This window comes from Acromyrmex echinatior, chromosome 2 (assembly GCF_024713525.1).
Source record: "Acromyrmex echinatior isolate Ae372 chromosome 2, ASM2471352v2, whole genome shotgun sequence".
Lineage (NCBI taxonomy): Eukaryota > Metazoa > Arthropoda > Insecta > Hymenoptera > Formicidae > Acromyrmex > Acromyrmex echinatior.
The window spans coordinates 17,895,619-17,909,986 of NC_141853.1; the positions used below are offsets into that span (position 1 = coordinate 17,895,619).

The 14,368-nt window shown below is 36.3% G+C and overlaps 3 protein-coding genes and 1 long non-coding RNA gene across 8 annotated transcripts in view; 3 read left to right on the forward strand and 1 right to left on the reverse strand.

The window, feature by feature from the left end:
- Positions 1–14,368, forward strand: part of LOC105143509 (uncharacterized) — a 559,838-nt gene that overhangs the window by 215,628 nt on the left and 329,842 nt on the right. The window lies entirely within an intron of this gene.
- On the forward strand, positions 7,588–10,091 carry LOC105143640 (uncharacterized). 2 transcript variants are annotated; one of them, XM_011052092.2, is made up of 4 exons: positions 7,593–8,191; positions 8,454–8,610; positions 8,835–9,408; positions 9,505–10,090. In XM_011052092.2, exons 2-4 carry the CDS (start codon positions 8,461–8,463, stop codon positions 9,705–9,707), a joined length of 927 nt encoding a protein of 308 aa, XP_011050394.1. In that variant the 5' UTR covers positions 7,593–8,191; positions 8,454–8,460; the 3' UTR covers positions 9,708–10,090. The 2 variants fall into 2 exon arrangements, with proteins under 2 accessions (XP_087259772.1, XP_011050394.1); XM_087403646.1 differs by having other exon boundaries at positions 7,588–8,191; positions 8,835–10,091.
- The window catches only part of LOC147910575 (uncharacterized), a 133,868-nt gene continuing 128,806 nt past the window's right edge, over positions 9,307–14,368 (reverse strand). The window contains exon 2 of the mRNA XM_087403649.1: positions 9,307–9,388. The gene's annotated coding sequence lies outside the window, so the exon portion shown is untranslated. The remainder of the gene's footprint in view (positions 9,389–14,368) is intronic.
- The window catches only part of LOC147910576 (uncharacterized), a 38,033-nt gene continuing 36,631 nt past the window's right edge, over positions 12,967–14,368 (forward strand). The window contains exon 1 of the long non-coding RNA XR_015544058.1: positions 12,967–13,351. This is a non-coding gene — a long non-coding RNA (uncharacterized LOC147910576). The remainder of the gene's footprint in view (positions 13,352–14,368) is intronic.

Here is a 14,368-nt window from a genome sequence, read left to right on the forward strand (position 1 = left end):
CGGTCTCTTACGAAAAGGCGAGATGGACACGGCCGTTTTAATTGATATTTTAATGGACTTTGCGGAAAAAGGTTCTTGAAAATCGGTCCCGGAGGCCGTGACAGGGTTGCGAGACAAAGGAATTAATGGAAGCCGCAGAGATCCTTCTACTTTAGCACGTCCACAGCAGGAGGACTCCCCCTTCCGTTTTCACGGCTATCAATAGCGTCGCCGAGAATTCGGGGCCCCGTCAAACGCCGTCGGTTATAATTTATTCAAATTAGTCCGGGGATTATTCATGAAAAAGTTACGACGCAGGGAGGCGAGTCGACGTTCGAACGGCGGATTCGCTCGATAATATCGCTTTATCTTTTTCCTCTACGAGATTAATATAGGTTTATTATACGACGCAGTTTCCTTGTTTTGTGCCATCCCGCGTGATTACTCGTAGATCAACGTAAAGGTAAAAAGCTATCTACCTAGCCGAGTAATACTCAAGCATTCGCGTTATCTTCTCGATAACACAAATCGTTCGTTTACATATTACCAGAAAATTTCAATTTTTATTAACTTAATTATCGTGTAATTACACAATTAATTATTTGTAAAAAGTAAATATTTTTTTAATGTAAACTTATTCTTTTAAAGTGTTACTTTTACATCTCCATACGAGTAGAATAAAAATGACGTGTGTCGCCAATCAACAATCTATTCAGCGAAAAATGATCCGTCCGTTTTTCACGTGCGTGAACATCAACGGGTATTTTACCTTCTCAGGGAATAATTATTTGCGCTCTTTAAAAGTGCAAAAACAAGAGGCACGCGAGCGCGAGCGAAGAGCACTCGTTGACACGAGGGCGTGCGCAAGGCCGAATCACAGCGGCTCGTAACGGGTCGTACATTATGATTTAATGCTAACACTGTGGTAATGTCGTCAGAGAGACTCCTGCGTATAAATAATTCGCGTGTCCGGGCGCCCAACCCCGAGGACCACGAAGTCCGGGGTGGACGAGGGTGTAGAAAGAGCAAGCGGAGACGGAGGGAAGGAGCCGCGAGGGTTGGGGCGGGCGGGGGCGGGGGAAACGCCGAGTTTTTAATGCGGCATCTCTAGGGGCGACGAGGATTACCAAGGTTAAAAAGGAAGTTTTTAATAATTTTTCATTTTCTCTATATTTATTATCGCACGTTTCCTAACCGGGGGTGGGAAATAGGGGAGGGTAGGGAGTTTTGTTTTGTCGGAGACAATGGAGGGTTGGTAACGCCGGACCGTCTACTGTCGCGGGGAGGGGGGGGGGAGGATGATAAGGGGGAGAGGTAAGGGATGGGATTTCACGATTGTCAGTTGTCGTTGTGAAATTTTAATTCGCCCTCTCCTGCTTTTTTTTTTTATAGCCACTTTCTCTCTCTTTCTCTCTTCCTCTTTCCTGTTCTTTTCTGATCTTAGCGCGTAAAAGCCATTGCGATCCCTCCATCCTAATCCACAACGCAAAGTCATTTTTACAACGGCATGCCGGATGCTCGCGGAGATGTAGTGCCTTTCACGCTCACCGCTTCTCGTTCATTTGCCCTGCACGGTGTTATTCGAAGTTTTGCGTTGCGAAATCTCGCACGTTCGTTTTTCACCGCTTCTGTTTACATCGTGTTCTTCTCCGTCACTTTTCCCTACATATGAAAAAACCCTTTACGATTTGCGTATCGAAAAGAATTTTACAGAAATTTTGAGAAATTAAGGAAATTGGAATGTGATTTGAAATATTATTCACTAACAATGTTAAAAAGCAACGATTAATTTTCGAGAGAAAAATTCGTGTAGGAAGTAATCGTGTTTGCCAATCAACTTGATCGAAGAGGACGGAAAAACGCTTGACACGAGAGAAATTCTGTGAGAAGACGCGGTGTAAGGGGACGTCGGAAATTCGTCTGTGCTAATTTGTCGCGAAGATCGTGGAATTGAAGCTGGCGCGAAGTCTCTTCTATTGGCTCGGAACATTCCACCATGCTCCTTTCTCGCCCTCCTCTCCTCTTTCCGGTTGCCTTTCCTCTGGTTTCCCTTCGCGATACGAAGTATCCTACCGCATTTTCTGTGAGCACTACGAATATCGGGACCTTAGTGACATAAAAGAGAAAGAGAAGATAGATAAATTGGACAATTATTGAAGGCCACGTAAAAAAAGATATTCTGTAAATTAAATCAAACTAGCAACCGTGCAATTCTTTGATTTATTACTGTCTTTATTAATATTTTGAAATATTAGGTGTTGGAATTAATTCGTAGCGTTTTACAAGTGATGGGAAGTACTTTCATTAATGTATTTTTTAATGCTCATGTGAAATAAATAACATTCTTTCATTAAAAAACGCTACGAATTAATTCCAACACCTAATAATATTTCTCTTCAACAATTTTTTCCTAATATGTACTTGAAATTCAATAGAATTTCGAGACAGAAAGATCAAAAGAAACGTAGCATTACATTAAAAGCAACAAGAATCTGTTAGGCTTGAAGATCAATATAATTTTTTAATGTGAAGCTTTCAGTTATTTATTAATTGCATGTAAACCACGATGAAGTGTACAGCCATTCATTTACGTCGCTTGTATTGAATGTAAATATAAAGAGCAGAAAAATTATGTTTACACGGAAAATCCGTCACGGATCATTTTCTATCTTACGAACGAGCTATACTTGCTTCGTTTCGTTTTCGCTTCAGACTTTCCATCTCTTTATCCTGAAATCCAGTGAGGTATACTACCGGTGTATTAATCAGGAACGCACAGGGCAACCTGCTTTATGAGTCTTGAAGTATCGCGAGAAGTAGAGAGGGAGGAGGCGCAGGGTGAAGACATCAATGTCAATAATAATTCATTGATTACTTAATTCATAGTTGCCATGACGACCGTCTCTCGCTTTTCCCTCGCCTCCAAGCTACTCTGTTTTTCTCGCTTCGACGAAGGAGAGTACGTACTCCTTAGACGCATCTCACACAGAATCGAACGTGCCAATTGTTCCCTTGAACGGTCTAAATATTTGATTTAATTAAAACATATATTTCCTAATTTACGTCATCAAGATTTTTATCCGCTTTGCGATTAACAAGACGATCCCGATTACTAGAATTTAATTATTGTTCTCGGCATATTTTCAAGAACGTCACGGATTCCGTTGTGAGTGTCGCATTAGCCTTGCTTACGGGTTCGCAAGCAGGCAAGGAGAAACACGAAATGAATATTCAGAAGTTATTAGTCTGTAGTGAAATGTGACGGGGCTCACCCTTCTCGAAAACCACCCTGGCCTCCGCCACCGTCGCTCACTCCTCATCCTCTACCTCTTCGTTCCGCCCCTCAGACCGCTATAGATTTTGCGATACATCCTGCGGAAATACTCGCGAGCGAGCGAGCGAGCGAGCAAGACACCCCGATCTGCTACTACCGGTCGAAGAAGGGGTTGAAGCCTCGATGAAACGCCGGGGATGAAATTGTGAAAGATGAGGAGGTTGCGGGAGGTGGATGCGAATAGACCGGGACCGGCGGGGCGTGAGGGTGATGGGCAAAAGGGGCTTTATGCATAAGCTAAGAAGCACCATTGACGGGCAGCAAGTACATGTCTGTGTGTATACTTCGACTGTAGCAACGCACTTGATAAACAAGACTTTGATAACACCAACGTCACGTAACCCCGGCACGTATCTGGAAGTCACCAAATATAATCACAAGCATCGGGATAAAAGTATGCCCTGATTAAAGCTATCCGGAAGTATTTTGGCGAATAATATAATAATGATCTGACGTTCGATGAGAGATATGAAATAATTTTACCATTCACGTGAAATTCATGAAAAATTCAGACATTATTATTGATGTTTATTTCTAATATAAGTAGAATTATATCATGATTTAATATTTGCATTTATCACTTCTTTTCTAACTCTTCACAAATTTTCTAATTATTATATATAATTTATATGGCGAATATTTGTAATATTTTTTTTACTGTTTGTATTAATGAATTATTAATCACGTCATGTGTTAAATCTAATACTAAGATATAGAATTAAAAATAAAATCAACATTTAATGGTAGTTTTGCCTTTGTCTGCAAAGAATTCTTTTATATCATATTTATATATGAATTGTTTGATGATCTCCTTAATGTTTACATTCAATAAAGTTATTATTATATCACTTACATAAATAATGTGTATAAAAATGGTTTTCTATAAATACAAGCTATTTAACTTAATTTTACATATAACGTTTGAGTAATGAAATAATTCATGAAATTGACGAAAATAATAGACATCGGAAGAACTTGACTATTTTAATCTTACCTCCTGGAGTTGTCTTACAATCGGCGAGGAAACAAATATCGAGAAACAGGCGGCAGTTTACGTTAGTCGCGCCATCTCCTCATGAAGTACTGCTCGCGCAGTCCGCAATGGAATATACGATCCACGAAACGTATAATACCAATGTGTCTCGGTAGTATTTGTCGAGGAAGCGGCGCACGGATGGATAGAGATCTCCGACAATCGTGTAAACGCCTTTACGAACGGCATCGTCTTGAAAGCGTGTGTCGTGGCGCAGGCGATATTCAAATGGCATCAATTTCTGGGAAATTGCTTCCTATATCTACCCGCAACCTGGATGCAGGCCCTCCCTCTCGCGAGAAGGGGGAGAGTAGACCGTATTGGCAGATAGCTACAGCATCGTTTTACAACCCCTTATCTGGATAAGTTACGGGCATCCTATTCGGCGATTCTCTCCCGTCCAAAGTTACGTTGTCGAGGGTGTCATCGATTTCCATGGAAATCCCTGGTGCGTGTAACTCCTGCGCTGCGCCAGATTGCCACGCTGTCTTATCGCGTGAGATAGCTCTAACTTTGAAGCAGAAAAACATACCAATCGATCGTTACTAAACATGATGCTCCATCTTCGATTGCTTACTAAAGTTGAAGATATTGTTGGACACAGTTTTTATTTGCGTTTCGAAAGAGCGGGCTCTTCACGTCTAACATTATCAGAGTTTTGATTTGTAAAACAATTTATTATCCTAAAATTGTTTATGATTGTATTTACATTATACGTATTTCTTTCGATTCTATTTATTCTCATGCTTGAATCTTGCACGACGAGTCGAAGAGTCAGTCAGTCAAGTTGCGGTAACAATCTTGAAGGAGCTCATTCCTTCTTTCGCCTTTTGCCGCAGAAGAAACACCCGCGGGGCTCAGCAACTTTTTTTCATCAGCATTTTACGGTTATACCGGCGCATTAATAATGCACATGCTTAATATAAAGAGAGGCCCACGAGTCTCCGTCTAATAAACTGGAAGAATGCTTTATAACCGTCCGCGGTTTTGGGCTGTGAGGGGCGGACGATGGTAAGGTGGTGAAGGGTGCGCTAGAAGGCGAACTGAAGGGGGTGGCTTTCTTCTTTATGCCCGCTAAACGGCCAATCTCTCCTCCGCGCGTCGAAGGAAAGTGGCCTAACTTTCTGGCGCTACGAAGAGACAACGAACTCATTGTACGATATATCCTCTGAAGCGTGACTCGTTAAAAGGATCTCCGCCATTCTTTCGTCGATCCCTATATATATATATATATATATATATATATATATATATATATATATATATATAAATAACAAGGAAAAATATATATATTCTTTCCGTTCCATCACGAAAAATTTATTTTGTCAAGAATTTGTGAGTCGATTAATGAGGATCGAATGGAACGTTCAGACTTTATAAGTTTTACAATCTAAATTTTTTAATTTGTATTAATTATATCAATACATAAATATATATAATTTTTACTAAATCAAGACATTTATCTATCTATGAAAGATACATTATTTATGATAAAAAGATAGTAATGATATCCGTGAGCGTAAATCACTTTTAGCATAAAAATTTTCATATCCATCTTATCTTTGAGTGCCAAATGAATTTTTCGTTCTCCCAGAGCTGATTTCCGAGTTGCGAGTGAGAGGAGGCGCGTCAGATAGCGAAGGTGAGACTTTTTGAAAAATATGAGTTTAATAAAGAAGGTAGTATGATGTATGGCCCGGCGTCGAGGAAGGGAACTTGCCAGGATCAACCAGCTTCGATACACAGATATTGTATACGTAATATAACTAGATGAAGGAAATGGACGTGATGTACTGGATGTCAAAATGTCTCGCGAGATGTTCGACGTTGCTTTCACGTTACCAACAAAATTGCGGGAAACTTTCCGTTAAATCTAAGAGGGGTGGAAAATACTCGTTGGATTTCGTCGCTCATAGAATACAGTCGATCATCCTCTTCTTATTACGATCCGTCAAAAGTCACGAGGATATTATTTGCGGAGAAAAAAATTTTAATAATGCTTATTAAATTCAATCCGCGTTTTTTACGACAAATAATTTTCTACGCAAGATGTTTTATCAAGCCATTTATTCATAGATTTTTTAAAAATAGGTTTTTTAATGGAAAATTAATGTTAGGGAATTATTATTTTTCACAAGTTCTTTTTTTTTTTTTTAATCAATTCTTATAATATAAGAGTCTAAAATATAAACTGCTTGACATTTTTATTAAAAATAGTATATTTTTTATTAGAATAATTTGATCTACAGAAGTAAAATGCCCAACTTGTCGTTATTATATACCTTATAGTATTTGGGAATGTTTTATCACCCTGTGTTTTTTCTTCTCAACGCATAATATTGCGTCGAGGTATTGAATATTTCATCGCGAAGATCCGTATTTTTCTCTGGGTGATTGTCATTCGAAAAGGTCCAAGAGCGACAGGCGCGTCAGGACAGTTGCGCGGGGAACAGCAAAATCAATTATTCATCCGAATTGGCCAGGAAAAAGTCCTAATTATCCGGAGCAAATACAACCTTAATACGCAGAAGTGAACCACTGCCTCTCCCTTCGCCTACACTCTCTTTTTCTATCTTCAAATCCCCGGCTACGACCACGCAGTCACTCTTCGGCACAACCTTCTCCTTCTTACCGTGAATAACCATTTGTATTTCCAATTAGCTTTGCTAATAAGAAGACGGAGGCATTGCCGTAGTTTAAAAAAAATGTATAACCTCATCCAGCCACTGGGGAAATAAAGAAAAGCGCCGTCCCGGTATGACAATACCGACTGGTCGGGCGGGGTTATATTGGGCGAACTACAATTAAAAATCCTCGCTTCACCCTCGCTTAACCCTGGCTCCTCCTTATGTCGTATTAACGACCGGTACTGTGCAAGGATCGCTACGGGGATATCGTACTAAACAGCGAGAATATTTTTTTTTTGCCAATTATATGCTTGACCCCTTCGCATTTTTTTTTATCTTTACGCTCTCTTTTATTTCGATGTCGCGATATCTTTTTTAGCATCGTGTCAATTTACTTTATTCGGCGCGACAGCACTGTTCTCTGTAGAACGAATAGGTTACATATAAATAGGTTATATATAAAAATATATCCGAGAGGGAAAATATTCTATTCTTCCATATAATTGAGATGGTCAACTCAGATAAATGCAGAATCAATACAAAATCTATTGATACTTTTGATTTAAGTATATTAAATAACATATTATAAATTTTAATATTACTTTTATTATTTTGTACAGGATAATTATTTCATCATACTTTATTTGAATATATTGGGATTGCAAAGTGTTATAAAAAATGTAGATGTTTTTTTAATAATTATGATGAAAGATTATCGAAAAAATAAATTAATTTGTTATCGCAACAAATATGTCTACAGTTTTATATTATGCAAGATTTCTATTATACATTGTTAAAACATTATTAATATTACAGAAGTTATATATCTATAGATTCTGTGTAAACATACGTTGTATGCTTAAGTATGTCTATACGGAAGAATTTATAATGCTGAAAAACGTAGCCTCCGTAATAATCCATTTCCGCGAATATGAGACTATACCTATGTTTGCAAACTCGGATTCTAATTCCCGCGACTCCGCTAGGGCTTTTGTTGTCGTGTCGCTCATCAAAGTCGTACCGAGGTCAATCGAGCGACAGCCAATTCGAAGTTAGTCGCGATAAGTCTTGTCAGTCGCGATAGGTATTTCATATAGAATGTATCGTGCTACGAAGATTACACGAATCAGTGGAATGTGTCCAAAGTGTTAAATAACATTTTTAATTATAATAACGAGAAACTTTTTGTCATTCTATCTTCGCTTATTCTAAATACAAGTAAGTACAAGTTTATGTTACAAAAATATAGTATATTCTCATTGCATTTTTCAAATAAGTCTATTGGATTATTCTTTATTTTCTATTAGAAATTCTATAAGATTATTTAAATTTATTAGAGATACTGTTAATTTAAAGAGTTATTTTCTGTTAAAATATAATGTTAGATTAATATTAAAGAGAATTATATATATTTTAATTTATTGTAAAATTAATAATATCGATATAAAATTAATCTTATAATTATTTACCATTCTTTCAGTACAAATATGAGAATTAAAACAGTTCCAAGACATAGAATGCTCCAAAGCAGTATTAAGATTGCATCTGCATCAAGAAGTTCTTCAGAGGAGAGTGACGCGGATATTGAAAAAGATTATGATTCTATAGGTGCAATAAATGTTCAAGATTCATGTCAGGTAGATAATTATTATGATATTTTCTATTCTATTATACATTGTAAAATTAATTTTTACTTAATTATCGAAATTAATGATTATGAGAAAAATACAACTGCATGATTAGATTATCTAAGAAATTTCATATGTATGTGAATATAAAAATTGGCATGTGATTTTAGCATTTATGTCCTTTATTTTTGTCTATGTACTAAGACAAATTTTATTTAAATTTTATTTAACAGGAATACGCGTTACCTTCAAAGATTCTTATTCCAATTACGACGTTTACTAGTTCGAACAACGGAATGACCTTCTCTTCATCCACCAGCACGTTACCATCGTTGATTAACAACAATAACGTGGAAGTTATGAATCTATCAACAAAGGATAATCCTTCCAATCATACTGACGACATCACGACAGATACCTCCGCCGAGCCAGAGGACAAATTAAAGGATTCCTTCTTGTATAAGATCATGACCGATCCAAACTTTGTGAAGAATATACAAAGGAACAAACAAAAGAAATTTGTTTGCATTTTTTGCAAGGAGGAATTCGTGACGTGTGAAGAATTGACAAATCATATGGAGGCGAGAAAGAACGAAAGTAATCAAATAGTCTGCTGCGCCTGCAAAAAAATATTCGCTGAGGAGAGATACTTGAAGTACCATCAGAGATGTCACTCCGACAGGACTAAGTTCACCTGTGACATTTGTACCAGGAAGTACACGAGGCTGGACAACCTGGCGAGGCACAATGTTCTCCACGTGAACCCCGACAAGTTCTGCTGCTCGATCTGCAACAAGACGTTTACGCGTAAGGATCTGCTTAACAAGCACCGCAAGAGTCATGATAAGTATAATCTTTACTGTGTGAAATGCGGCAGGTATTTCAAAAGTATTATCACTCTAGGAAATCATCAAAAAAGTCATCGCGAGGTATCGAACGCTTCGAATATACTTGTTCACAAGTCTGAGAGTTCAGTTTCTTCTAAGAATTCAATCTGCAAAACTGAGAATTTGGTTTCTGCCAAGAATAAAGTTTACGAAGCTTATGATTTAACTTCGGGCGAGAGTTTAGTTTGCAAAACCGATGATGTAACTCACAGAATTTAGAATTTACTTTCCAATATCTGTTAGACAAACTAGATATATATATATATATATATATATATATATATATATATATATATATGTATATATATATGTATAGACACACATGTCTGATCTGATTTCAGTTTCTTATACTTTCTAATAATAAATGCAAGACTCTTCAAGGCGAATGTTATCGAATAAAGTATGATGTATTTTACAAAAAGACTTAGTCTTGTTAAACACTTGTTTGTAACACGAGTTTTCATATAATTATCGTAAATTTATTATATAATAATTCTTTATTATACAATTTATAGATTTAGGTATTTGCAATTTTTTCAATTTATCACGAAAAGCTACATGTGAAATTAAATAGATATTCTTTCAAAATTATTCGGTTAATATATAAAGTAATATGCATATATGTACAAGTAATATACATATATATGTGTATATATACATATTTTCTGATACCAATTTAATTTGTTATTTATATTGTGTTATCGTGATATCTATTTCTTGAGATTATTATCTAGAATAATTATATAATTACTTAATTATATTACATAATTACTTACTATTTGAAATATATTCGAATTTATAATAACCGGAAAAAAGTTATCTTTTTTGAAATATTTTTCATCTTAATTTAATTGACAATTCAAAAAGCCTATTCCTTTCTTTCTCACATATTCAGGATATAGAATATTAGGAAATATGCGGAATACGATATGTGTCTCACGTGTAATCGCGTATATCCAATCACGAAGATTAGAAGGGTCACTTTCTTTAGGCTCTCTCGCCACTCTTCTCATCCCTTTTGGCTTTGCACGTTCATACATTTTTTTCATAGCTCTCTTCGCTGTTAACTCTCTTTCTCACTTGCAATTTAATGCAATTAAGTCGAGCGTTAAAATATCGTTCTTAATTCGCCGCCGGCACCCTTTGTTTTAAACGTGGTTTTAGCGCGAGCGACTCACGTTAGGGGCATCCCCCCCTCTCTCTCTTTCTCTCTCTCTCTTTCTCTCCTCTCAATTCATCTTTCTCTCTCATTTTCTACTTTCTTCTTTCTCTTACATAGCATACAATTCATTTTTCCGTAAGAAGCACACATACACGTTATTTCCATGCACAGTGCATAACTTTGATGCTCTGTTACCACAAACTCTAGCTGTCCTCCACGAAATATTAATTTTTTTTCAGAATCCTTTAGAAATTTCTCGCGGCGACAAAGAAAAATTTTAGCACCTGGCGATACTCAAAATTTAGATTTTAGCAATATAAGAAATTGAAATTCTTCAAATGTATGTAACATATGTTTCTTTGTACTAATATGAAACTTTTCTTTAAATATATAGCGTTTTTACTTCAGACAGAGAAAAAAATTTACTAGAACATTTTCAGATAATATTATGAATCTTTTATCTATAATTACTACACAATTTTTTTAAATACAATTATTTCTATTTTTATTTATTCAAACATCAAACAATTAATTATATATCTATATTTAACTGGAATTTTCCTGTACCAATTCCGATTCACTTTTCACTCTTTATATTGCTAACCACACTCGTTCCGTATTCTCTTTGTTCCTGGCATCCTGAAGAACTTTGGAAAGGTTTTTTCGTTACGACATTGAAAGAAAGCACAACGAAGTACTCAAAGATAGAGCAATAGGAGAGTCCGCCAATTTTCAACGTCTCTTTTTCTTTCTCTTTCTCTTTCCTTCCTTCTGTCATCCCGGAATTCTCCTGTGTCCCTTTGATCCACTTACTCGTCGTATCGCATATGCGGACTCGACCAAAAATGTAACAAAGTTTTCAGGGACATCCTGGTAGAGAGGCTAGTACAGATTCTGCGGTCTCTTTGGCGAGCGTCGAACCCAGTTCTTGCTGGATGAACGATGTCCTCTCTTCGTCGTCCTCCGTTAACCTTCTCTCTACTGCAATATACTTGAACGTTATCCTGCAGGTACTCAGAGTGATTATGCGTGACGAGTGACTGTGTAAACTCTGGAAAACTATGTGTGGAATTGCTCGATCTTTTGAAGATATTACAGAAGATATTACAGAATTTTGAAGATATTACAGAATTTGTAATTATTATGGACACAGTATATAGGCGAATTTTTAAATAATTTTACTTATAACAAACGTATTATGTTTTTTTCTTTGATTTTTATCCTTATCTATTTTTAACATCGAATGATTTAAAGTATAAAAGTATAAAGTATATAAATAACGGTAAAGTGTAATTTTCCTGATATACATAAACACTTTTCTTTTCTTAAAATTGCAATAAATATTTTTAATCGATAGAATCCTCTTAATGAAACATTAATCCTTAAACGTAAAAGACGAATACATTTTCTTGATAGACATTTTAAGATTGTTTAGCTCCTCACGTTGTTGTTTAATCTCTCCTTGTGCCGAAATTTAAAGCATTATACCGTAGAAGAATCTCTTTGATGTCGCGCTTTACATGCAATATTTACATGCTATCGAGAGAAGACTTTAAACTTCTTAAAGATATTTTGAAGGCCCGGGAGTACTTTCAGCGAGCTTGCTGCATTAAGAATTCAGGGGAGGGGCACAGTGGCATTTATTCATTCAGGCATTAATGAAAAGGCTATATGGCTGGTGCTTTGTGTACAGAAGTCGACACAAGAAATAAGACAAAATGTTAAACTTTTGTATGTTTATCGATAGCCTTTCAATCGGAATATAAAAAATTTTGGTAATTTATTATAAGATTTAAATTCTGAACTCTTTGTTTTTATGTAGTAATATTAATATATCATCAAATTTTATCATGTATCATTTTGAAGTCATAATTGTTGCAATTAATTAGTCGATTATAACGTAAATCACACGATCTGATATTAATAACACATTAATATTTCGTATCTACATGGAAAGAACGATTTTGAAGTATCTAAAAATTTAGGCAGATAGATTTAAAAATAATTTTATTGTATTATCAGAATAATTATGTAAGGAGTTCAAAAGGAGTTCACGCTGCAAAAAATTTTGGCACTTTAGCAACAATCTTGAGCGTCTTATGTAATTATTTTTGACAATTCAACAAAATTATTTTCAGATCTGTATTTCAGCTAAATTTTTAGATATTTCAGCAAAAAACCATTTTTCATGTAGCCGAAAAAAACAAGAGAAGCGACAAGAAGTGAATAAAAGCGCGTAAGCTAGGGCAGAGACTTCACCGCAATTTTAAAAACAGCTAAGCATTCCACGTGTTTGTTTGAACGCGCACAATGCCATTAGAAGTGCCTTTTAGTCTCTCTATCGTCCTCGCTGTCGTTGTCGTCGTCGACATCGTCTACGTTGTCGTCTCTCGCGGGTCCGATCCCTCTCTCCCAGGTTGGAAAATCCGCTCACGGCGAAATACAGGACGTTCTATATACGCGACGTTGAGTTTTTTCATGGTTTTCGTCTGGCACTTCGACGCTTATTTTCCCAGACCGCACGCGTGTGCGCACACGTGTTGTACACGCGCGCCACGGCTGCTGCTCTCTCCTCAGTTGGGGTCATAACGTTTGCTTTCCTGCTTACTTTGCATCACCGAACGGAAAGCCATCAAAATACCTGGGAGATTAAAACCGACGCGAACGAAGCAGGAAGCACGGTGTCCTTACGATTTTGACGGTGAGTCAATTTTTTATTAACTATTCCGATAAAAATACATATTTCGCTCTTAAATCTTGATTTAGAAAATATTATAAAAATTATTTTATTGCGAACAAAATTATTAATGTCTCTTTTTCAAAGAAATTATAATACAGATTAGTACTATTCTTTAATGTTAATTTAATCGAAAAATAAATTAGATACTTTATTACCACTCCACTACCTTTCTGCTCAAATTTCTTTGTTGTTTATTTGATTGTCGTGACGCATATTTGTGTGCGCGTGAACAAGAACTCGTTACGAAGACGTATGCCCTTTGAGTTTCGTCCGTTTATATTAATATTACATCAATACCATGTCAAAGGGCGTATCCTTCCTCATTCTCGCCGTCACCCTTTACGTCTACCCTTTTGCACTTCGATGAGGCTTTCTCGAGCGACCAAGTAACGTGCGACTGCTTCGTGAATAATTAGCGGGTGAGATGTTAACCGATGGATTTGGAAATTTCTCCAAATGGCTTCAAAAATATTCACATTTTGTTCGTACAGTAATTTCCCACGAGTGTTGCCGTATGATAATTAAAAAATGGTGTACTTGCCCGTAAAATTAATTCTTTGCGTTTTTAGCGAACTCAAATTACATTGTTCTGCATGAAACATTTCTCCTTTTTTCCAGAAGTATCTAGTATACTTTGTTTCAACCAGGATATGTATAATACGCGCATCTATTATAACTATCGAATGAAATTCCTTCTACTGTATTTTTGTGCGAACTGCTTGATTTTATCATTTATTTAATAGAAAATTTCCAACGTAGATTCATACTTTAACATACCTATTTGTCTCACAATTGGACAGCTACATCGATTTTGGTTAACTTAACCGCAAAGCGGTCATCAAGAAGGTACGAAATTTCTTGTAGAGAGGGAGAGAGAGAGAGAGAGAGAAAGAGAGAGATTAAGAAGAAAAAGAAATCGCCTTGCTTAGGCCAATAATCGCTGATAATTTATTAAGACAAAAAATGCTGGTGATCTTC

Excerpts from the sequence above, each read along its gene's own strand:
- LOC105143640 (XM_087403646.1), top strand. The coding sequence starts at position 8,461 with ATGAGAATTAAAACAGTTCCAAGACATAGAATGCTCCAAAGCAGTATT. Across the intron at positions 8,611-8,834 it reads ATGTTCAAGATTCATGTCAG|GAATACGCGTTACCTTCAAA; the intron begins GTAGATAATTAT and ends TTTATTTAACAG.